The 25,353-nt window shown below is 41.5% G+C and overlaps 2 protein-coding genes across 4 annotated transcripts; both read right to left on the reverse strand.

Annotated features, from left to right (window-relative positions):
• Positions 1-51: 51 nt before the first annotated feature.
• TDG (thymine DNA glycosylase) lies at positions 52-10,079 on the reverse strand. 3 transcript variants are annotated; one of them, XM_033056826.2, is made up of 10 exons: positions 9,839-10,079; positions 7,048-7,196; positions 6,029-6,258; positions 5,473-5,542; positions 4,755-4,890; positions 4,593-4,675; positions 4,416-4,510; positions 2,752-2,923; positions 2,357-2,485; positions 52-2,234 (listed from the first exon to the last, which is right to left on the reverse strand). In XM_033056826.2, exons 1-10 carry the CDS (start codon positions 10,033-10,035, stop codon positions 2,098-2,100), a joined length of 1,398 nt encoding a protein of 465 aa, XP_032912717.1. In that variant the 5' UTR covers positions 10,036-10,079; the 3' UTR covers positions 52-2,097. The 3 variants fall into 3 exon arrangements, with proteins under 3 accessions (XP_032912717.1, XP_032912716.1, XP_032912718.1); XM_033056825.2 differs by having other exon boundaries at positions 52-2,237; XM_033056827.2 differs by lacking the exon at positions 9,839-10,079 and adding an exon at positions 9,615-9,687 and having other exon boundaries at positions 52-2,237.
• A 5,133-nt stretch (positions 10,080-15,212) lies between these two features.
• Positions 15,213-25,074, reverse strand: HSP90B1 (heat shock protein 90 beta family member 1). The gene is made up of 18 exons (XM_033056824.2): positions 24,924-25,074; positions 24,357-24,456; positions 23,641-23,782; positions 23,432-23,548; positions 22,727-23,058; positions 21,762-21,873; positions 20,983-21,099; positions 20,286-20,402; positions 19,429-19,566; positions 19,262-19,339; positions 19,112-19,177; positions 18,590-18,859; positions 18,116-18,361; positions 17,696-17,832; positions 17,223-17,301; positions 16,971-17,126; positions 16,336-16,434; positions 15,213-15,475 (listed from the first exon to the last, which is right to left on the reverse strand). The coding sequence occupies exons 1-18, from the start codon at positions 24,970-24,972 to the stop codon at positions 15,446-15,448; spliced, it is 2,385 nt and encodes a 794-aa protein (XP_032912715.1). The 5' UTR covers positions 24,973-25,074; the 3' UTR covers positions 15,213-15,445.
• Positions 25,075-25,353: the final 279 nt, after the last annotated feature.

The raw sequence follows: 25,353 nt of genomic DNA on the forward strand, positions 1-25,353 counted from the left end.
TGTATGACACATCCTGTAGTGCACGTACCAAGATGCAAAAGCACATTCCAATACACTGCAGTATAATTCCTGATTTTATTGTGAAACATTAATAGACTTAAGACAGAATAAGAACTTCTGTATCACTGTAACAAAAAGAGCACCAGTTTTGAGAGAGGACACAGAATTGTAGTATTTAGTGGAATGGTCATTGTACACTCAACTGTATTTTATACCCAGATACCCAAGCGGGTGATTCCATTAAGGAAGAGACCTTTCCCTTCCAATCAAACAAGAAAGCCTTTCAGGAGTTACATCCTACTGTGCTACATACCCAGCAGTGCTAATTTCATGCTTCTAATTTTGTTGAAAATAAAACTGAATTGTAACAAGTCCCTGATGCAAGATACTTTGAGCACCTGCAGGAAAACATCCATGTAAACAGCAATACAGGATACAGTACACTTTAAATAACAGACAAGACAAGTCCTATAGGTTTCTGACAATCTGTGGAACAGCTTTATGCTGCAGCTAATAAACACAATCAGAATCATAATGCACACTCACTTAAGATTCTCAGAATTAAGCCACATAATTTGGGAAAAAACTGTAAACATCATGCCTGCCTCACAACAGGCTGACAGTGTGTGATCTGTGTAAGAGGTGTTACAGCAGGATTAGAACCTACACTAACCAGTTACACAGAATTGACAACTGTCACTAGCTGTGAAGAGAGGAAAAATTACACTGGTACAGTAATCTCTGACCAGCATGGAGTGTGGAGATACTGTTTGTGTCTGTTTTCAAGTATGTGAAGCACCAACTGTCATAAGATCATCAAAACTTCTGTGTTTTGATCAGCTTATTGCTTTTACTTCATCTTTTCCTCATGTGATAAAAGAGGGAAAGATGAAAGTTAGGCACCAGGATGGAATCTCATTTTTTTCTCAGTCACTAATATTGGCCAAAAATGTGTATCATTGAGGCAAGTTCCTCAGAAGAGAGTTACAGTTTCCACAGTCAACTTCTTATTCATGGAACAGCTGTCCCTGTATTCAACCCAGTGTTTTTAACTTTTAAGCAGACTATAGGGAGCACCCTCTAAGGTCCTACAGATTGAAGAGTACTTAATGTTAAAAACTGCTAAACCGCAGATCTATTTCACCCTGTGCTAATTGTACATTATATAAATAACATAGCTGTATGTGATTTTTAAACAGAATGCATTCTTTCAATTCTCTGTCATGTTCAAAGGGGTTATCTCCTGCAAAAGGTCAGGTGAAGGGACTAACTTCATGGAAATGATGGAGTTTAAATGCCACACAATTCAAGAAATACCCCTGCTGTTTGTTTTTGCTTTTTTTAAAAGGAATTCCAGTTCCTTACATTGGAATTTAAGGGGGAAAGGGATTGAGTGGTAGGGAAACCTTATCCTAAGACAGCTCAGTTAGAATATTTAAGCCCTGTCCTGTGTAACACCAATTTTCCTCCCCAGTGTTGTGACTTGAGATGATGTCTTCACTCCCTTCATCCAGAATATGGTCCACTCACTGAACAGACAGAACTCTCTTGTCTCACAGCATTCACAGTTGCAGAACACAACTTTCTACACTTTTTAAGACAGTAAAAGGCAGGCTTAAAAAGCACAATTTCCTAAACTGTGCATGATTAAAAACACCGCTTCACACAAGGTAAGGGTACACTTTCAATTTTCCCCTCTGGATATAAAAGTATTATGAGATATCCAAATACTGAGGCATCAGTAAAAAGTATACTGCTGCTGTTCCTACCACGTTACCATTTATGGAATAAAATTAACGCCTCAAAGAAATCTCCACAAATGAGAAAGCAATTCATCAAAACCTGCAAGAAATGGTATACATTAAATATAAAACTCATATACAAAAAAAGGCTAACTGTTTTTTAAAAAGTTTGGACAGTTCCTTAAAATTATCTAATTCATTGATTTCAGCCTACCACACACTTACTTTGGACTATAATAAAATAACTAGGGGAGGTAAAATACTATTTGGATGCTTCAGTTGGAGAACCGAGGTACCAATCTTGATGACTGCATTAAAACTGCAGCATGTGTGCATAGCCGAGAAGGAACAGCTCCTACACGCTGCTTCCCTCCTCTTCCTGTGTCATGCCAGCATTGAACTCTGGAATCTGGTCTGCAAAGGACTGTGTCATCCACTGTCCATTAGGAACTTCACCGAAGGATGACCCCTCGCAGTACTGTGGATTGCTTCCTGCTGAACAAACAGAAATCACAAAAAACAAAACAAACAAAAGTTGTTTTTAAAGGCAGTTGACACTACAGGCTCTTTGTTCCCCAGCAATGGCTGCAGACTGAATGCCCCAAGCACTTTACCAGTTCCATTTGAAGACAAGCTGCACTGGTCAGTGTCATATGGTGCACGGTCACAGTAAGCTCCTCCATATGCTGCTTCATAGCCTGGGTCATACTTTTCCTCTTTGACAGCCATCTTTTTAGCATCCTCTGCAGAAACAGAACAGCTCAGGCATTAATATTTAGAATAAAAATTATCAAAGAGCACTTCTATCAGAAAACATTTGAAAAACAGCCACAAATTGTACAAGATAATCCCTGCTCCCCTTAGATAATTTAAAGAGAATGGAATATGTAATTCTATACCACACAGTTTAGAGAATCACATCTCTCCCCACCATAAATTATTTGGGAAATTGCTAGTACTGTAAACTACATTACATTTTAATGAAGTGTTAACAAAATAAAAACAATACCTTGTGCAAGTTGCAAGTCAAATGTGTACTGCACCTCCTGGACTTCTGTGTTGGGTGCGATGCCTTTCAGTTGATCCCTTAAGTCTTTCAGCTTAATGTAATAATGGACTTTATCTTGTGCCCGAGGAAACTGAGCACATCTTGCACTGGACGATGGCATAACGTAGCATAGCTTGAGACAAAGAGCAAGAAAAACAGCATTAGTGATCCTCGAGCTATGAGATAATACTTAGTGCATTTGAACAATTTAACAGTTAAGCTCACTGTTTTAACCATTTGTACAAACTTCAACTAATGCCACAGGTGGTTGTGGAAGGGGCTAAAATGAGTTTTCTTTTTTCTTGGCCAGCTCTCTGTCTTGCCCTGAACACAGGGGCTGATTACCAGCTGCTAAGTGAGCACAATTTTCACCAGTTATTTATGTGCTGCAGGAGAAGCAGTACCCATGTGTGTTACAAGAGAGCAGAGCACGCTACAAAACTCCCTGAACAAGCAGAGCTCTGAGCCAGGGCATAGAGGAGTACGTGACAGCATGCAAAGAGCCCAAACCAGTGAGGGAGGCAGCCCAGGTTAATTAGCTTGGCTTCTTTGGCCAAGTGCATCTGCATGACGTACGCCAGACTGTGAAATTGTTAGTGTGGCTGGAGCCAGCTTCAGTGTTTATATTTCTGCCAACAGCCCTAACTAAAGATATCAGGCTAGTTCAGGAAAAACAAACTGTATTCAATACTTCTACTACCATGCAGTCTTTATGAACAAGTACCAGTAAAGGGGATTATTTATCTTGCTTACAAATACATCTACTGCAGAAGTCATTAAGAGCTACTTAAGGAGCAAGCACTTTATCCAATGATTCCTCAGGCTCTAATGGCAACACTTCCACCTTTAGAGAAAGGCAGCTGAAACTTGCAGCACCAGTAATTGATGATAGAAAAACAATCCAAACTTTTGAACTGACAAGGTAATGAAGCTTTAGAATAAGCTACCTTGGCAAGTAGCATAATCACCTTTGCTTTAACTTGTTTATAAGAAGACATTAAACAAACCAATTTCTAATGATACATAGCTGGTCTCTTGAGATATTTTCCAGTAATAGAGGTCTATAACTAATGCACTTCTCACCAAATTGCTTGTTTTATCTTAAGCATCCAATTTAACTTCAAACTGCAGATCAGCTTAAGGAGACCCAGTCTGACAGAAGTGCTTGGGCATGCTCAGATCCAGCAATGCTGAAGGGTCATGTGCAGCAGCGCGAGGATGGACTTGCTGTTCTTTCTTCCCCACTGTGGCACTGCATGGTCATAGTCAGTACCAAAATCCAGGAATACAAATACCCAGGGGGAATTGGACACAGGGGATCAGGTGAAAATTATCATAAAAGCAGGCATGTGTTCTATTTTAGGTAGTCCTCAGAGAATGCACCAGCCTACTAACCATAACACAACATTTCTCAAATGAAGTCTGCAAGTCTGAAGAAGCTGCATTAAAGATGTGTTCAAAACCTACACTATTCCCCTTTGTCTATCTAAGTAAAAACCTTTCACACCTCTTGTCCTTTGGTGAAACTGGTGTTATCCTAAGTGTGTGTAAGGCCTGAGATTTCATTAATTTTTAAATAATCAAAGTGGAGTGCCCTAGGTTTGCTTCTCAGTCTCAATACTTACAGTTTCTGTATCTGGCACTTTGTGTGGCTGCAGCCCAAATTCCAAGTTCTTAACTTTAATTCCAAAAACTTCTTTACTAAAAATTTCATAAATACCTAAAATGAAAATATAGGGTAAGTGGGGGAAAAAAAAAAGCTACTGACAGAAAAAAATTCATTTAAAAGTAAATGTTCTCACATTTTCCATTAAAAGCTGCTATACGAGGTTTATACTTTTGTAGCTTCTGCATCAGAATTCGCCCTCCTTCCCGAAACTCTTTGCTAAAAGACAAAGTACTCAAAATTACAATCACAACTATTAATTCATTAACAAGCCTGATATTTCCCTTTGTTGCCTTACCTGGAGAGGTCTTTGCTGCCAGGTGTTGTCCTTTCAACCATGTTTGTAAATCCAATCCCGTATTTGTGTGGCAAGGTATGGTCATCCATGTGGTTCAGCTGTTCATTACTTAGACCAGACATGAACAGACACTTCCCTGTGAAGTAGGAAGACAGATATGCATTTGCCTTTTTCCAAGGAAAAGAAAACAGAACTAAAATATTCCACTGATTATTGGAGTACTGGAATGCTAAAGGAAGAATCTAGTTTAACAAAGTATCAGTTAATTAGGGAAAACTACTGCCCTATCCAGAAACGTTTAAAATAGCCAGTATTACTTGATGTATTCCAGGAGGGCAGAATGGCCCCAGTGAACAGGAATTCCTCATCATGATCCTGCAAACTAGTCTTTTATCCTAAAAACTCAGTGCAGAGCTTCAGATTTTGCGATTCACATAAGCAGCGATCAATATGGATTTGGGGAGAAAATTGTGGCAAATACATTGTGTCAGCTTTCTTTAACAATCTTGCGACTGCTTTTCCTTGTACTGGGCCTCTCTGACAGAACCCGTTGACTTGAACTCTTATTTACCATATAAAAATCCCTCTCTGAAGGAAAAAAAACCCCAATAAGCCAAAATCCAGGAGAAAACAAAAACCAAACTAGTCTAATTAAAATGTCACAAGTTGTAACAAAGTTCTGCAAATGCTAAAAGAAGAAATGAAAACAAAAACGTACAAAAATGGTTTCCAGGTCCTGGGTAATGATGTCCTTTGTAAGCTGCCATCAGGCCAGGGTTTATGCCAATCTACAAAGATACAAGTCCATTTAAACAATGACAACATGGCTTGCTAATCAAGAATTTAGTCAAGTTACCATAAGGATGCTTATTCAATTCTCTCTTAGTTACTGTTACTAAACAAAAACATATTAATGGCACCTTCCACCATTACTTCAAAAAACCTGACAATTTTGCAGCAGTGCCTCATTTAGATGTCCAAGGTCAAAAGAGCAGCTCAGAGGGTGCAGAGCTTCCAGGAAATAAAGCACTGAGCTATGGGCTCTCACGAATCTGTACTGAATGTGAGCCTTACATTTCTCAGAAATTAGGACTAAGTTACTATGGCTTTAACAGAAAATGCAAAGCAGCTCTGTACACAGGAAACAGTTTATGTACTTTATCTTGCAAGATCTTGCCATATAAGTAATATAAATGAGTAAGCAGAAAGAGTGTAAATCATAACAAGTAAATACAAGACTTTTCTACCTAATCTTGTAACTCTGAATTACTCACTATCACAATGTCCAGATCAAAGGTCAAAATATCAGGCAAAGTCTTGGTCAGTAGTTCAGCTTCAGATACACCATTAAAACGGTCCACTTTTCTTTTGACTTTAAAAGTATCTGTTATCTTTTCTTGTTTGCCTTTTGACTTGGCTGGTTTTTCTTTTTTAGCAGCAGGCTTTTTGGGTTGCTTTGGCTCAGTTGCTTTGGCTTTTCTTTTCCTTCCCCCTTTTTTAACTTCTGAAACACACAACAAATACTCTTTTTGTACATTTCCAATGCTGCAGCGTGGATATTCAAATAGATTCAGCTATGTATGGATACAGAGAGAAATCAAAGACGTAACTTTACCTTCAAAATTCATTAATTTAAACAACACACATGAAGCTTCCTCATCTTCTGGCTCTTAAAAATTTAGAGATTCAGCAGCACAGGCACTGGCCATGACATGATCACCCAGAGATTGCGCTCTCTCTCTCTCTCTCTCTATGTTCATTAATAACATTGAACAGTGTCACTTTCCAACAGTTTCTGTTTGTTTAAACAAGCCACACTAAACTAAACAATTTTTAGAAACAAATTCCCTACCTGTGATTACTACAACAAACTAAGCAACCATTTAAACAAAAATATTTAAAATAAACAGTATTATACTGTACTTCTCTTGCAGAAAGTTAAAAAACAGGTATTTTGAAGCCAGAATTAAAAAAAAAACTTTCTCTAACACAATAGTAAAACCCATGACTTCAGCTAAAATAATGGATTTACCTATTAAAAAAAATCTGCTTTACTTGGTACAAGATAATTGTGTGAAACTCAACAATGTGCATACATTCACATGAGTTTACTTCCTGTCTTTTTAATTGTCTGTTAGAACACATTTATTGAAGAATACAATTAATCAATACTTCTGCAGCGAGCATCAAGAAAAGGAAATCCATTAAGTCCAAGGAAGCAGTTTAAAAGCAATATTTTTTTCCCAATCAATTATTCTCACTTCAGCTCACTAGCACAGCCCAGTCAAGCTACCTTTTGGAGGCTCCTGAGCAATGTTTGGCTCTGGAATGCCCTCTAGAGTCGGCTGCTCAGTCATCATTTCCATGTTGGGCACTGCACTCATCATCTGATGGAAGGGGAATGAGTAAAACGCTTGAGCTTGCTGAAGATATGCGTAGTATCTTAGAGAGGGAGAAAGAGAGAAGTAATTTATCAACAATTTAGAAACTTACCGATGTACCAAACAGAAAAGTTTGATGTAAACATCAAACTTTATCAAGGCTGGCATATACTACATACATGTTCTCTGATGACTCTGTTAACAAGGCACTAAATTATCCACACCATCAAAGCAGTCTGACTGCTTAGCTGGTATCAGTTACCCTAGCATTAACAGCACAGTTCTCTTGTGATTGCTATGACATGGAATTAACACAGCATTTAGGGCTTTTCTCTCTTTTTTTTTTTTTTTTTTTTTTTGGTAAAAACACTGCAGCACACATTTCCAAAGCAAACTGTCTATCAAACAGACCAACAATTTACAATGCATGTTGAGCAAAAGCTCTCTGGACTTCCACAAGTTTCCCAAATTTTAGATCTTTTTTATGTGGTATCAGTTGCTTGATCTGGTAAGATACAGAATGGATGAATCATTCAGGGCTATAAAGCACTACGAACACACAGAGGATTTGTTACTATGCAGATTATTAAACAGCTTTAACAAACTGCATGGCAGATGTTGTCCTGCTATCAAACACTGGATCCCAACACAAGGATTGACTTATTCTACATGGAAGTGTTCACACAGAGAGATCCTTCCTGTCTCCTTCTATGCATAAAGACATTTTTCCATACTCAGTGCTCTCTCTCCACACATTTGTTAGTCATACACAGCCCTCACACCCATTTCTGCTTTATTCTGTCACTCCCTTCTACCTACGCAGCCACCTTCTTGTCCATAGCTTCTACTGCCTTACAAATACATAGAAAGGGCTTGGTGAACAGTAGATTTTCAGGAAATAATTTTATAATCTCAGAGCTGTAATTAAAAACACCAAATGAGTTTTAGATACAGAGATATTTGTCCAAGAAGGCAAATAGCATCCTGTATTAGCAACAGTGTGGCCAGCAGGACCAGGGCAGGGATTGTTCCCCCGGACTTGACATTGCTGTGGCCACATCTTGAGTGCTTTGTTGAGTTTTGGGCCTCTCACTACAGGAAGGTGCTGGAGCGTGTCCAGAGAAGGGTAACAGATCTGGGGAAAGTTCTGGAGGAACAGAGAACCCAGAGAACAGGAAGCTCAGGAGTGATCACTCTCCACCACCACCTGAAAGGAAGGTGAAGCTGGGTTGGTCTCAAGCAACAAGTGACAAGACAAGGGGAAATGACCTCATGTTGTGCCAAGGGAGGTTTAGATTGGGTATTAGGACAAATTTCTTCATGGAAAGGGTTGCTAACTATTGGAATAGGCTGCCCAGGGAACAGTCACCACTAGGGAGGTATTTAGAAGATTATGTAGATATGTAAATTTATGGACAGGGTTTAGTGGTGGGCTTGGCAGTGCTGGGTTAGTGGCTGGATTCAATGATCTTAGAGGTCTTATCCAACTTAAATGATCCTGATTTTAAATTTCTCAAAGGGAACATTCCCTACTACACACTGGGGTTTTAAGAAACCTACTGTAAATCAGTCTTATGCAAGAAAAACCCATAGTCTTGTGATCAAGCCACTAATTTTAACCCAAAATTTTAACTCCTGAAACAAGGAGAATAAATATGAACATAGGTCTGTCGGATTCCCAGGGAAGTTGCCTAACAAAGCTATAGGACATTTTCTGAGTACAGGGAATATCTTAAACCATCTGCTGGGAGAGCTCCATTTTATATAAAAATACTCGTGCAGTTAGTGAACCAAACTAAACTGATTTTCAGATTTGTATTGAGAAACACATGAGAAATTGAGACATGAACAATTCAGCTCATAATGTAATAAAAGCTTAATCACACAGACCAGAACAGAGTGAGAAAAATGTGAAAGCATTTAACCTAAGACCAGATATCTTTTCGTAATACAGACCTTCTTATATTTTAGGCTAAATTTCTTGCGTGGGTTCAGAAACACTTTTTTTTTTTTGTTACTGGTGTATATATATCATAGAATATTTAAATAAGTACTTTCAGTATCACGAGGAAAAGATAGTGATTTATTCGTCCCCCTTCCCTTCAGTTCAAGATTTTTTTTCCTCCCCCCTCCCGCCTCCGTTCATGCTAAAAACAAAGGGGAAAAAAACCAAAAAGGTAAATAAAAAGATATGTTCACCGGAACAAAACCAGGTATCAAGTAATTTTCAAATCCCGCTCGGGACGGAGACACGATCGCGCCCCGCGCTGCCCGAGGCCGCCGCGCTCCCCCAGCCGCGGCCTGGGAGCCCCCGAGAGCCCCGGGAGCGCCTCCCTTCCCTCCCTCCCTCTTTGTGCCCAGGGAAAGGGGAAGGAGGCGACCGCCACAGCCCGGCCCCGGCGGCCGCGGGGAAGGAGGAGAAGGACAATGGGCGATGCCCACCGCGAGGCCCGGGCGCGGCTGCGGGCGCCGCCGGTACCTGCCCAGCTCCGGGCCCTCCATGCCCTCCGGCCGCGCCGCGGGGCCGTCGCTGTCGCCGCGGGTGTCGCCGCCGGCCGCCCCCGCGCCCCCCCGAGCCGCCGGGCAGCCCCGCTCACGTGACCGCGCCGGCCAATGGGGGCGCAGGGCGGGGCCGCGGCCGCTCCGGGCGGGGGGCGTGAGGGGGCGGCCGGCCCGCGCTGCGGGCGCTGTGTCGCGACTCACCCCGCCTGGCGCGATGCTCCCCGGTGAGGGCGGGCCTCCGCACCCGCTTCCCTCTTCCCTGTTCCCTTCCCCCTCCCGGCGGCGGGGATGACGCACGTCCGGCGCGGTCCGTGCACAGGGCCCGCCCTCGCAGCCATGCCCGCCGGCGTGCCCTGGGCCATGTACCTGCGGGCGCTGGCGGCCAGCATGCTGGCCATGTTCGCGGGGGCCGAGGTCGTGCACAGGTACTACAGGCCTGACCTTGTAAGTGCTCGGAGGGTCCCGGTCGCTGGTAGCGTGTGTGTGGGATGGAGGGTCTGAGCAGAGGCGGTGCTTCGGGAAGGTCTCCGGCCTGGCGGGGAACAGAGATCAGCCTCTACAGGGGCTTTGGCCAGGCCGCCAGGACTTCACTGTGTCCAGTTCTGGGCTCCTCAGTACAAGAAAGACAAGGAGCTACTGGAGTGGGTCCAGTGGAGGGTCACGAAGATGATGCAGGGTCTTCAGCGTCTCTCGGGAGGGATGGCAGAGGGGACCTCATTACTGCTTATAAATATCTCAGAGGTGGGTGCCAAGAGGATGGTGCCAGGCTCTTTACAGTGACGTGCAGCGACAGGATGAGGAACAAAGGCCATATACTAAACCACGAGAAGATTCACCTCAACATGAGGAAGCACTTCTTTCCATTGAGGGTAGCAGAGCACTGGAACAGGCTGCCCGGGGAGTGAGTCTCCCTCTCTGGAAACATTCGAAACCCACCTGGACATGTTCCTGTGTGATCTGCTCTAGGTGACCCTGCTTGGCAGGGGCTTGGACTGGGTGATCTCCAGCGGTGCCTTCCAGCTCTAACAATTCTGTGATTCTGTGACTCCTCTGGGGAGTCACCTCTGCTCAGGACATAGTACCATGTGTCGAGAAGGTGTCTCTGCTGTGGGAAGCTGGGTTTTGAAAAGAGCGTGCAAAAGTGGTGAGAAGGGGCTGTACTAGATTTAAATAGACTTTGTTTCCTCCAGTAATGGAAATGAAGTCAACCAAAAGTTGACATTAGAAATTAGAACAGCAAGGCTGTCAAAATTACAGTCACAGAACTAAACTCTTAATTGAGACCATCCACTATGGATAAAAAATGGTTTGGTTTATCCTCTTGGAGGCCTGACTTGAAACTTTCTCCCATCCTCCTGCTCATGTGTACTTATTGGGTTTTTTAATTCTCTGGACTACTTTCAAATGGGAAATAAGTTTTAAAAAATTACCATGTTTCAGCTGTCAACTCAAAATTTAGGCAATGAGGCTTCAGTCATTGACAGATGCATTAGAATCTGTGTGTTTTAGTAGTCTCTACTGTAGCCTTTATTGCAGGCAAATAGACATATTTATTCAGAGTGATCAAATGATCTATATCTCTTAAGTAGCATGAATTTTGAGGAGGTGCAGTTCTTGGAATGTCATGTTATGTGGTACCTTTTAAAAATTTCATCTCCCGTTCCAGTGCTTCATTTCTGATTCAAGGCAGTAGAAGCAGTAAAACATTTTCTTCTATCACCAGGAGTATCTGTGGAACCTTCAACTGTGCTAGAATATCTCTACCAAACTCACTCTAATGGCAAAAAGAAGCTTTTCCCCTTTAAAACAAACTTGCAGTTCTTTCTTTTATCTTGGCTTTTTTGTTCAAATTGTATTTTGCTACTTTTAAATAAGTCCAATTACAAAAAGCGAATAATTCTTAAGGTGTTTAGCATGTAGGAAATACATTCCACTCAGAAAAGAGAGCGGTAAAGTCACAGTTTAGCTGTCACACTCTTCCAGAGTAAGCTCATTTACTTTGTTGGGAGTTTAGTTTTTCCTCTGTGACAACACTGATGTCTTTCTCTGTTTTTAATAGAGCATACCTGAAATACCTCCTAAGCCTGGAGAACTGAGAACAGAACTGTTGGGTCTAAAAGAAAGATCAAGCGAAGTTCAGACTTCACAGCATTGACCGGAGTTTATTTTCATTGTGAAAACCAGAACTGATAAAATATTTATCCAACTGCTCAAGTTGCAGAAATGCCCATGTGAAATACTGTGCTCCTGTAGTGTGTTTTTGCTTTCCTTTAAGCAGAATTGCAGGCAGCATTATAAATAAACATACAGTGAATGCTGTTGGTAAAAGTCCCATCAATTGTATACCAAAATGCTTGTGAGTTCTTAAATCTGGATTGCATTTTAAGTATCCTTCAGAATAAGGTGTCAAATAATGACAGATTTATCACTGGCAGGATATCTGCTTTGGTCCACTAAGGCTGGAATCTTACAGCTTGGTCATCTCAGTTAAAATAGGGCAAATACATACAGATTACACTGAAATCAGATTTGTTTGTGCTCCATTTGGGCATCTTCATCTGTCTATGGCTGCTTTTGATAGCTGTAAATATTCAAAACTCTGAAATAACAACTGCGGGTTTACCTTTCAGTCTGGAAATAGAATCACCACATCACTCTTGCATCAGGAACTTGGAAGATGCAGAGTCACCATCGTGTGAAGGAGGCTCAACAACCCAGTTTTGAATGGTACAATATAGAGCTTGGGAAGGTTGGGATTGCTTTCCCTTGAGAAAGATGCCAGGACAAGGCACAGGCTTCATCCTCGGTTGTCACTTAACTTAAAAAACATAGTCTGACAAATTACCCAGTAAGGAAACAAAAAGCTTCCTAATTCCTACTACCAAAGTACTTGGAAATGTAAGAGCGGAGGGATCCAGAAATAATCACTGAAAGTGCTACATTTACATCAGTTCTGGCCATGAAGCTATTGTTTTATTTATGCCTGCATAAGCTGGAGTGTTTCCCTAGGAGGAAAGGTTTATAGTTCTTAGGCATGTGTACGTGCTCTCTCGAAGTTTTACAGCTGTTGGTGGGATGAACTCCTCTCCTGCCCATGTGAGCACTTTTTATATAAACTAGATCACATCCCCTCTCTCAGACACCTTTATCAATGACAGCAGGCATTGAGAGAGAGGCTCTGGTAAAACACAGATGTTAAACCCAAACTCAATCTATCAATGCAAACATCTCAATAGATCCACTTCTGGTGAAAAGACTTTTTCCTTTACTGCACTTAAACAAAGCTGAGATTGGGAACCTCCCACATTAACAGCAGATAAAGTTTATTGAAAATAGGACAGTTCAGCAGTATTTTTGTTGTTCTAGCTGGGGCAGGAACAGCAGTTTTTTGATGATCCCTTTAACAAGCCAGCATTCACCAGCCCTTGCACTGTTACACTTTGTTGGATTATCACCTCTTACGTTGTTGATTTCTGACATCAAAGATGCATTTCTCTCTATTTTCTAAAGGTTTCTCGGATCTAAAGGCTGCAGAGGGAAGTTTCTACTAATTAGGCTTGGATTTCTAAGTGTATCCTGCTGCTACTGGAAACAGAGCAACAGGGAGCTCAGTCTTTTCTAGCAGGAAATGAGGGAAATGTCCTCATTAGTGCCCATCTAGGAATAGCAAAGCTGACAATGCACCAAGTTTTAACAGCAGAGGTTACAGCCCCAGAATCAACATAACTGCAGCACTGGAAGAAGCAGTGCTGACTGGGAGACACTTCCACTACTGACATCATTTTGCTTCAGAGCTGACAAATAAAGAGGTAAACTTACAAGTGCATTTTGTGCTTATTAATAGCAAACACTTGTCACTGCAGGGTGTAGAGAAAGCAGCTGGACCACAGTTATGTTGCACATGATACTCACAGCTGAAGTATATGAAGAAGCACAAAGCTAACACTCTAGTATGTTCTTTATTATTTCTGAAATTCAGTTTTGTCACCCTCAAAACAATCAAAGCAATAAGAACTTCAGCTATACAACAGAACAAAGTTTGCTTGAATCTTCAAGTAGTTTACAGAGGAAGAATACTGGAGGAGGGGCCACACTACACTTCCAATAGTCCCCTTTGGATTGTTAGGCAAAATCCTTCCCAACCACACAGAACGTGGGAGAAACCTTTGCTCCTCAGAGGTCAGATAGAGAGGTGTGGGTGGTAAGGATACATTTCTGAGTGTATCCCTGGAAGTAAGTGATACTTTAGGACGCTGATTGCTACAGACCATAGTTTCACTGCTATAGTAAGGGGAAGGTGCCCCTGACCTATTCGGTAACTTATTGCCAAAAGCTGCTTCTAAAGCTGACGGTGCCAGCTGCTGAGACTCTCGTTAGACCACTCATCCTGGGCTTCTCTAGGATACCACTGCAGTGAGCAGAAACCAGAGTGCCCCCAAACGCCCTCAAGAACCCTCCAAACTAAGCTTCCTTTCCTTGACATCTCAAGCTTCAATCCAACTCTCTAAACCCTAATGCAATAACCACACTGATACATGGCAAGTATATACTCCAGGCTATATAGAAGCCCAGTAAATGGAAAACAAGTTAGTCAGGTCAGTGTTTAGTGTCCCCACCTAATAATAATAAGCCTATTTTGCTTCAGATTACAGAAACTTGTAACTTCACAGAAGTTCTGTTAACAAAACAGAAAAGATTGGTTCTTAAGAAGAAATTACTGTGCAGAAGCACCACTCCTAACATCCTTCCACATGAGAAGGCAAAAAAATCCCCCAAACCCTCACTGTAAATGCTTTCTACCAAGTTTAAAAGTAGAGGCACTAGTGAGAAAATATAGTTTTATGTAGTGGTTGGATGAAACACTAACAATGAATGGAAGTTCAACATGTCTACAACTAACCAGGTTTAGCTTCAGTTCACATCAAGTTTCTACAGTGCTTTGGCATAAGAGACCAAGAATAAGAGTTAAAACATTTAGGAGTAATACCATTAAGAAAATGTGAAAAGAACTTCCACCTTGAAAAAAACCTGTAGAAAACAGAAATGCTGTAGCTACATAAGTCAAAGGCAGGGCTTCCAAGTGCCATAGAGGATAGTACCAGGTCACAGGCAGTAAGATAGGTCTGGTGGGAGTTGTCTGTGTACTTGGTGAAGGGAAATGCTTTCCCCCCCTCCCATCTGTAAAGCTTCTGCTACCTATTCTGTGGAGTCAAGTCACAGAGTCCAGCACAAGCTGTCAGGGCTTCACTTCCAATGCAATTTTTAAACACCCAATCTCTTTCTTAGGCTTGCAGGAAAAAGCTAACTTAAACACTTGTTTCAATTAGCAAGTTTAGTACAGCTCCCAGCTACGCTACCAGGTGTATTTGGCTAAGCAGCACAGCAGGTTTGTAAAAATAAATCCCAGCCCCAGGCAGATGCTACACAAGTAGGTGTGGCTGTGCCAGCATGGGAAGGCCCAAGGATTGCCAATGAACAGTCTGTTTGCACAAAGGACCTCAACACCCAGGACCATACCTTCACTTCTTTCTTCCAGCCCACAGGATGAGCGTGCTAGGTATAGATTTAGAGTTAGTGGTGTTTGGGAACATTTTATTTTGTACATGACAAGATTTTACACCAAGTCAGTTAAATAATACAAATTTACATTCATGAGGAATGTTTTTAGAAAAGTGAACTTAAAAAAAAAACCTCCTTTACCCTTAAAAGCCCATACCATCCCTCAACATTTTACAGTGGAAAAAAACAAAACAATCTAATTCACATTCCCTCTTAACCCCCCAATACAGGACAGTAGTTGAGTGCAGTTTACAGTTCATCTTTCACATCTGTGGATTCCTGTGAAGACAAGAAGAATCAGAATATTACTTTTTGAAAGTGGAAAAAGGTTACAAGAACTGTCCTAGAAGACCAGAAATTTATATTACTGTCATTGCAGGCTATACTGCTGTGCAAACATAACAGTAGTGGCATTAAAATCAAGTAGGTATAGTACAATAAACACTATTTCTCAAATTTATTCTTACCTAATCTGACATTTAACAGTAGGAAATTACATTGCTATAAGCCATATATTTGCAGTAGTCACAAGATATCATCTTGCAAGTCTCTTCCAAAAGGAGTGCAAGAAAGGAGGCCCAGCTGGGACCTCACAACAAGTTTACAAGTTAGTATTATTAAGAAGCAATGGTATTAGAAAAGTTCAGCATAACAAGCATATATCAAGACATAATTACAATTGCAGACATGAGCTAAGTGAAGGCTGATTTCACATGAAAAGTGAAGTGTTCAGAAGCAATGGTGTTGTCCAGACTGGTGTTCCAAGCCTGTATTGTAAGCACTTAAGATTACACTCTTGCTGATTTGTTCATGTTTTTGCCCACAAGCTGTGGAAATACCACGGATAATTATCTTCACTAGAGTATTTGCTGCCCTTTTCTTGCCACAGGGCACTGTTACAATCTCTAAAGCCTAATTTAGCTCCAGCTTTTAACATACCTCAGAGTGTCATCTTTTTACAATACAGTTTAATAATAAATTTGTACTGCAGTTTTCCCCTCCAAGAAAAGCCTGGAACACCTTACACTGAAATCTAATGTCATGAAAGGCTAAATGAACAACTTCATTGCCAGGTAGCACCCACAGACAAAGTTGCACATAAATATATTGACAAGCAAGTGTCAAATTTGAGACCCTACCTTCTGTGTTTCACTGTCCTCAGCATCAGCATCCACTTCATCTTCATCCTGCTCTGCCTCGTCAGCTGCATCTTCAGGCTCTTCAGGTTCCTCATCCACCTGTACACAAAGATCACAAGCAATTTGCTTTACTTGCTTAGGTTGTTTAACTAGTTGTGCACTAGCTAAATACAGGCTATGGAAGTATTCACTATCATTTCCCAACATTTGCCACAAGCTCCCTGAAGGAAAAAGAAAGATCTGTTTAGCACTGATCCACTCCAGCAAAACAGCCAGCAGAGGTTCTTGCACAGTGTTATGAACCTGTATTACATGTACCCACTTAGGAATTTATCCATTTGAGAGATGGTGCCAAAGACCTGTGTACCCAGTTTAGTGCTGTAGAGCCAGCACTTAATTAAGGACAGGAACATACTTGAGAAGCATAACAAAATAGCAGAACCTCAAGCAACTACAAAGAGCAAGGAAGGGAGAACATGCATATTAAGTACAGACTCATAGCTGAACTTTTGGAGGCCCACTTAAGTGCAGGAAGCTGGATACATCAATTTTTACACAATTGAATCAAGCAGCTGCGCTTTTTAAGATGGAACAGCAGTAAGTCAACTATCAGCCCAAGCGGAAGACAAACAAACCTTGGCATCCAGGTCAATGTTTAAACTCAAACGAAGCATCCTTTCTATTCTGTCTCCATATTCCTTAGTGTCTGGCAACATATATCCTGATCTCAGAGTTGCAGTTTCAAACAACACCACTGCAAGATCTGAAACAGTTTTGTCATCTTCATTTTCCTAAAATGGAAAAACACAAGAAAATTAAAACAGACCTGTTAAAGCAGGTTGCATGCAGCCAAGTCAGTCAATGTTTCACTACTGTCATTTATTTACCTTGACTCGCCTCAGCATGTCCTTGATCAGTGGATGCCTGGGGTTAATTTCAAATGTCTTCTTTTGGCTGGCATAGTAACTGAGAAAAGAAATTACAGCACTAAGTTTCAAAGTACAGGACCCAATCATATCTTTAAATCTACATACACTGGTTATAGTCACAGTAACAAGTGCAATCCCCCCCTTAAATACTGGTGGAACTGTAAAAAGCATTCAAGCTACTAAGTTCATCTAGTCTTGTCAATAAATGGCAGTTACCAAATGTCGCTAATAAGTTTTGCTCGCCAGGCAGTTTTACATACTGGGCTTGAAAACAACAGTTCAAGGCTATAATGGAGACTACCTTAATTGTAAATGACATTAAAAACACCCAGGATCATCTGAACAGGGTGGAAGCTTATTCTGGGCACACCAAGCAAAGGAGGCTACATCAACTGCATTTCATGTCTGCTGCTGCACAACTGGAAGCTTACTTTGTGGATATATCCTTCCCAGTCTGGTAAGCTTGAGCCTTCATGATTCTTTCCATGTTACCAGACCATCCATACTGACTAGCCACAAGAGCACATGGTGATTCGGTTAAACGTTGAGATAGCACAGCTTTTTCAATCTGTAGGAAAAAAAACAAACCCCAAAACACCTCAATGTTAGTTCACAGAGCTAGTAGCTTATACAGTGAATAAAGTAACTCTGCATTTTCCTGTCAATTCAAGAATTTCTGAAAGATGTCCAAGATGACATTCTAACTCATTATCTTCCTGAATAAAGATGTTATCCATAAAGGATTAGCCATCAGGACAGAAATTACTGTCAAGTCTGTGCTCAAATAACCTGGCAAGGTATATTGTAGCAAGTCTGAGTAAAAATAATCACTATGCATAACAGTATTTTACCTTGTCTTTGAGAGCTTTGTCTTTCATCCAGTTTAAGAGGGGTTCAAATTCCTTTTCCAAGGCTTCCCGACTCTCTTTAGACTTTTCACTTTCTTCAAACTTGACTCCTTCTTTTGCTACATTCTGAAACCTCTTGCCATCAAACTCTGGCAAAGCCTGAATACAGTATTCATCTACAGGTTCAGTCAGATAGATCACTTCATAGCCCTTTTTCAGCAGACGCTCAACAAATGGCGAGGACTCAGCCTAGGATGAAAACATTTAAGATGTCAGTTTAATTGAATTGGTAGCAGAAGCTACCAAAACCTGTACAACTATCTAGCAAATACTGGTACCAGAAAAACTGAACTGCAGTAGTAACAACCATGGAGTCTCCACATTTACAGTAAATGCAAAATTCACAGGATTTATGGTACTAAAACTACAAGTTATAATATGCTGTACCCCCTTCCTCTTTCTTTCACTCTTACATACCTCCTTTCTGCTGGCACCAGCCATGAAATAGATCTTGTCTTGCTTCTCTTTCATTCTTTCCACATACTGATCAAGGCTTGTGAGGTTACTCTCATGATGAGAAGACTGGAAGCGAAGAAGTTTAGCAAGTCTGGTACGATTTGAGTGATCCTCAATAACACCAAGCTTCACATTAGTACCAAACTCTTTCCAGAATGTGTCATTGTATTTTTCCTCTGCAATTTTCTTGATCATATCAAGAGTTTTGCGAACAAGTTTCTTTCTGATCACCTAAAAAAAAGCAGCAATAGTGAGTTACAGCAATAAGTAATTGGAATAGCCCTCAATGCAACCTCACTTCAAAGAGCAGATTTCACTTTGCATCCCTGATCTGAAGTATACAGGTAATTTGGAAACAGCAATAACTGAGTTCCCTTTACATTAATTTCAGTCATGTAACAAAATTCATCAAGCTATTAAGTCTTCTAAACCTTGCTGCTGTCGTGTGCTTACACTGAAGGAATTTAAAACCAATTAGCTTACCTTTAACAATTTATGCTGCTGAAGTGTTTCACGGGATACATTCAAAGGAAGATCATCAGAATCCACCTAATTGAGAAAGAAAGTTTTAAGTATATCAAGCAGTATTTGAAACTGAAAAAAGAAATTAAATGCAAGGTTTATAATACTTACAACACCCTTAACAAAGTTAAGATACTTGGGCATCATGTCATGGAAATCATCAGTGATGAACACTCTTCGAACGTACAGCTGAATTACAAGAGCAGAGAGCACCCAAGTTACTTTAGGGGTTTTTTTTCTTTTCCATAAAACCATACCCACACACTTTTCTGTCCTACCTTAATGAAATCACTTTTTTTGGATCCATATTCATCAAACAGTCCACGTGGAGCAGAATTAGGAACAAACAAGATGGATTTGAAAGTTACTTCCCCTTCAGCGGTGAAGTGGATGTATGCCATTGGGTCATCATGTTCCTGTGAAGAGAGAATGCTTTTAATTGACTTGGGGAAAACACCAGTGAGTCAATACATTTCCAATAATAACATGAGTTTGGCAAATAACCACAATTATTTTACAACTAATCCACCTAACCATGCTTTGTTAGAGTCTATCATGGAGACAAAAGTTTAAGTTACAAGAGCAGAGTTATTAATGTAAAAAGAGCCTTCCTAAGTTGCCTTCCTAGAGATCTCCCAAGTTTTGCTAGATTCTAACAAATCAGTCATTAAACAGTTACCAACAGGACAAGAACGAATAGAGAGTATCATCACATCACAGTTGAGATACTCTTGAGTAACACATTACACTGTACTGATACAAAGACAACACTTCTAGGAAACTGTGTCTCCCTCTTTTTTTCCACCAGGTGCAACAAACACCACAACCCTCAGACTAAATAGAAATTTCCGAGTCAACATTTCAAAGCATCAGTAAGTTCCACATCAACTGCAACACAGTACTTCCCAAATCTAGACTAATCAACATCTGAATGGCAGTACCTTCTCTCTGGAAAAAAGACTAATTCCTGACTGAGATGTTATACCTTCCAGGCGCTCTGCAGTTCCATCTAATTACAGCAATTAATTAATTCTTCAGAAACAGCCCATCCTGTAAGCACTCAGTTTTATTTGCATAGCAAGAGATACTATAGCAAACCTCTTGCTTTGGAATGATGTTGAGGCCCAGAGCTTACCTTGGAAAAGGTTTTGTAGAAAGCTTTGTATTCATCTTCTTCAACTTCTTTAGATGGTCTCTGCCAGATTGGTTTTATGTCATTCATGAGCTCCCAATCCCAGACAGTCTTTTCAACCTAGGTAAATCAAAAATAGTATAAAAGACACTCACTCTTTACTTCAGGTTAGGCCAATTAAAGGCACACCACTGAAGCCAAAACAAAATAGCATGTAAAAATCCCAAACATGCTTTCTAATTCACAAAATTATGCAATGACCTGGACAGTCTCATTTTAAGTACACACATTAGTGCCACACATGGGAACAAAACTTCAGACTACAATGTAGTGTGTTCCACATACATTAAACAAATTCACTAAGTATTTCTGTTCTGACACCACTCTGGAAAAAGTCTTCCCAGCAGAGTATATTAAATTTAAACTCATCAACAGTGTCAGATCACAGAATTCCACTACCATTTCAAGCAGTTCACGCAAGTATTTATAATTAGCTGTGACCACAGCTTCACAAGGCTACTGCCAATCATCTGCCTGACTTCCACCTAGTCCGTTTCATTTACAGTCTTCTACCATCTCGCTTTAAAAGGAATTGCTTCTTGAAAGCACACACTACTGAAATGAACCTCTGCAAGACTACCTAGGAAAATTGCTATCTATCTGACATGAGTTACAGGACTCCAAGGCTAACAAAGCTTACCTTCTTAGTTTTTGGTTTCTTTTCTTCCTCCTCTTCTTCAACTGCTGCTTCATCATCTGTTTCTTCTTCTTTCTCCTTTGCTTCCTCCTCTTCAATGGGTTCTTCGACAGTCTCTGTCTAAAGAGACAACCAAAGGTGGGGATTTGAACACCTTGACTTCCTACCAGGTATGTTCTAGTATTCTCTCAAACAGCTTAATCTTTCACAGCACTAGCCTGACTTCTGCTGTTCGTCTATTGCAAATTTCTCTATGGACAGTATTTTTCAGTTGTTTTTCATTAATACTTTCCTTCAATACACTGGGAGATCACCACACTCAAATTTAAGTTTTTCAATGCTTAGCACATAATGCTTATCAGAGACTTGGTGGATTTTAAGTTGGTGTTACACCAAGAAAACATCACAACAGGCCTAAAATCTAAGACGTTGCCCTGGTTTTTTTTGAAAGGTATCTAGCTATGGCTCTGCTTGAGAGCTTAACAGAGCTTCCATCTACCAAAGCCAGTGGAAGAAAGATCTTTATTATTAATTAACAATGTTTTTTTCCTTTGGTAAAGTTCTTTGAGACAAAAAAAAAACCCAAATTGCTTTGAAGTTTGTGATTTTTAGCAACAACCAGCACTTTGGGGAAAAAAAACCTCCACACCTAGTAAAATAGCCAAAAGAGAAGAATGTCAGAAATTAGACAAGAAGCAGCTCTATGGCAGGCCCTCAACCTTCATGAAAGATCTGGCCAGACAGCAATTGTAACCAAACAACACTCAGTGAAATACACTTACCTTGCTGCTCCATACATATATGGGGAAGTTTATGAACTGGGAGTACTTCTTCACTAGATTTTTAACAGTGTCCAGCTCAAGGTAATCAGATGCTTCCTCCTTCAAGACAAGGCTAAAGAAAAAAACAAAAAAAACCCCAAACCTTTTAAAATGCTGGACAAGTATCCTGACAGTTTTATAGCAGAATATACATTTCTTATGCCACTAAGATTGACCAACTGAGCCAGAGCACAGTGCTCATGAATGGGGCAATCTGATTTTTGCTGCAGCTGTAGCAATTCAGATTTATCCAAGTGAGCTTTTTATTAGTTCAGCTTCAAGTATCTCAAAAAAAATACAATCCTTACTCAACTAGCAATTGTTTTCACTGGCTGAGGCAGAACACAGGACTCAAAAATTTAAATGAAAACATCAAATAATGTCAATACTTATCAGAATCTTGATGCACCCTCATGGACTTTACTTCAAACTAGAGCACCAAGATCAACTTTTTTATACTGAGTGCCTCCTCCAGAAAGACATCCTCTAAACTCAGACCAAATAAATTTACCTGCTCATGAAAGCAATGAAAACAGGAATAGCAAACTACCTCTAGTCTGAAATTTGCATCAGACCAGCCTGATACAAGAACAGCAGCCAGTTTCCAAGCAAGCTCTACAGCCCCTGCATAGGTTTTCCCAGAATTGTGTTGAGTGACTGAATGAGCCTGAAGGCAGCTGAACTGTCTGGAATTACTTGCTGACAGTTGTCAAGACATTCATAGCTTCGTTAGCTCATCTAACAAAGCATGAAGTAAACTACATTTCTTTTCAGATGCAGTCTGTGTTTTGCATATTTCTATTAAACTGAGTAAAGCTGTATTACAAAAAATAAATCAGTCACAAAGCTAAAGTCACTCACGTATTCCAACATGCAAAGTGTACCCACACAACCTTTTTTATTTTAAGACTAAAGAAAATACTTACGTTATGGTTGTGCCACGTCCTAAGGTGTTCCCTCTTGGGTCATTGATCACAGAGAATTCATTTGAATCTGACTCCCAAATATGCTGAGTATCATTGTTGTGTTTTGATGTGACAATAACTCTGTCTGCTACTAAGAAAGCAGAATAAAAGCCAACACCAAACTGGCCAATTAACTCAGATGTTGACTGGCTATCATCCTGCATTTCAGTCATCTTGTTTAAGAATTCACTTGTACCAGACTTTGCAATGGTACCCAGGTTTTTAACTAACTCCTCCTTTGTCATGCCAATACCCGTGTCTGTAACATGAAGCATGTTCTTCTCTTTATCACACTGAAAAAAAAAGACAAAAATGCAGTTTGACTTCACTGAGTTTTAATACATGCCAAAGAAAAGTGGCACATAGCAGCTATTCAAATTCAAACATGCCTGGCTATAATAAACTGAATTTGCAGTAACTACAGAAATGAGGAAGACCTTCCTTCACAGTGGTCCAATACTTCAGTTGCTCTTTATAATACCAAAACCATATTTTTACCATTAAAAGAGGACTAGTCTTTGACAGAGTTAATTGCAAGGGTCCTCATGTAGTTTTAGTTTGTATTTGCATCAATATTAAGCTAAAAATAGAAATGTAATGATACAGCGTATTTTTACATTCCTCCACCACTTGTTTGAAAGACATGTTTGTACTAATCCTTCTTACCTTGATTTTGACCGTAAGCTCCTCATTGCCAGCAAGAGCATTTTCATCAGTTAAGGATATCAACCGTATCTTATCTAAAGCATCTGAAGCATTTGAAATAAGCTCCCGCAGGAAAATCTGAAATAGACACCAATAGTCAGGAATACCAGGAGAGAGACAGATACACCCCTTCCAAAATTCTAACACGATCTGCAGATGAAGGCACTAACCTCTTTATTTTTATATAAAGAATTGATAATTAGCTTCATCATTCTGTTCACTTCTGCTTGAAATGCAAACTTCTCAGATTTTTCTCTGATTTCTTTGATCTGGGATGCATTTAGGCCATCTAGTTGGATTGCTTCTTCCTCTCTGTCAGGACAATCAAAAAACTATCAAGGACTCTTGTCCACAAGCAACATATCTTAATTTTATCACAAAGCAGCAGCAATAACAATCACTGATGCAGCACAAAATTACATGATCAATTGAGTCAAGTGCAAGAGTGACCATACTCATAATCATAATCCTAAAACGTGAGTGAAAAGTCATGCTTGCAAGCAAGACATTTTTTCATAAAAAATTCAGGACATAATACACGTAATCTCAAAGCTACTGCAATCCTCAGCATGTAGTGCACCTCACAGGAGGTGAGGCATTTCATGGCATAGAGTTATTTCATCCATAGGCATTAAATTGACACCATTTATGATACACCTGAGTAAACCCCAATTAACAGTTATTGGTATTCGATAAAAACAAGATGAACTTTTCTAAGTCCAAGTTCTCGAACTTTTTTATTTAGAAGGAAATAGTCTTTTACAGGAATGTTTTGTTTCCCCCAGCTGACTAGATTTCTCTTTTGAATAGCATTCCCCGCTTACTTCTAAGGTAGTACTGGTGCTCAAATCGACCATTCTAAAATCAGGACGCCCCAGCTACCAACCTCTGAACAACTTCATCATCCGTTCGAGACCCTTCTCTGCTTTTGCCCAAGTCATCTTCCACAGTCCCATCTACGTCCACCTCATCGGCTCTGACCGATACTGGGAAAACAAGGAAACCAGAGCTGAGCCCGACCCCACACTATGCACTGCCCAACTTCAGCGCTTACCCCTCCCCATGTCTTCAGGCTGAGCCCAGCCCTCGAGTCCCCCCCACCCCTCCCCAGGAGAATTCAGCCCAGCCGGAGACACGGGAGATGGGCAAGGGGAGGCCCGCTCCCACCCTCCGCCCCCGCCCGTGACGGCGCATGAGCCGCACGGCCCCCTCCCCCCGCCGCCCCGGTCCCGGAGAGGGCCAGGCCCGGGTAGGGCAGGGCAGGCCGGGCCCGAGCACCGCTTCCCCTTCCCGCGGGCGGACTGAGGGGTCCCGCCCAAGACCCCACCTCCCCGCGGCGGCCTCCGGCCCCCTCACCGCAGCACACGGCGGGGGAATGCGGGTGGGGGTGGCCTGGTGGCTGGGACCCTGGCACCCCTCCGCCAGAACCTTCTAGAAACCCGCGGGTGCTCACCGGCCAGGAGCAGCACGCAGGCCAGAGCGAGCCCCCAGATCGACTTCATGGCGGCCGCAGTGACGAGAGAAGAGCCCCCGGCGCCGCCGCCCCGTGCTCCCGAGCCCGTCCCGCGCCGCTGCCGACCCCGTTGGAGCAGCCGCGGCCCTCCCCCTCCGGCTTATCAACCCCCGGGTGGGGGGGGCCACGCCACTCCGCCCAATAGGTGCCCACCACGCCAAACACGGAGCCAATGGGGAGCCTGGGTAGGCGGGGTCTGCAGCCGGCGCCGCCAATCGTGACTTTCCATGTGCGGTTTCCTGCGGTCGGAGCGTGGCCGGCGCCGATTGGCGGGCGGAGCGGCGCTCGGCCAATGGCGTGCGCGGGGGGGCGTGGCCAGCGCGGCCCCGCGCGGCGCCGCAATGAATGACCCGCGGTGTTTAACGGAGGG

This window comes from Catharus ustulatus, chromosome 4, assembly GCF_009819885.2.
Source record: "Catharus ustulatus isolate bCatUst1 chromosome 4, bCatUst1.pri.v2, whole genome shotgun sequence".
Lineage (NCBI taxonomy): Eukaryota > Metazoa > Chordata > Aves > Passeriformes > Turdidae > Catharus > Catharus ustulatus.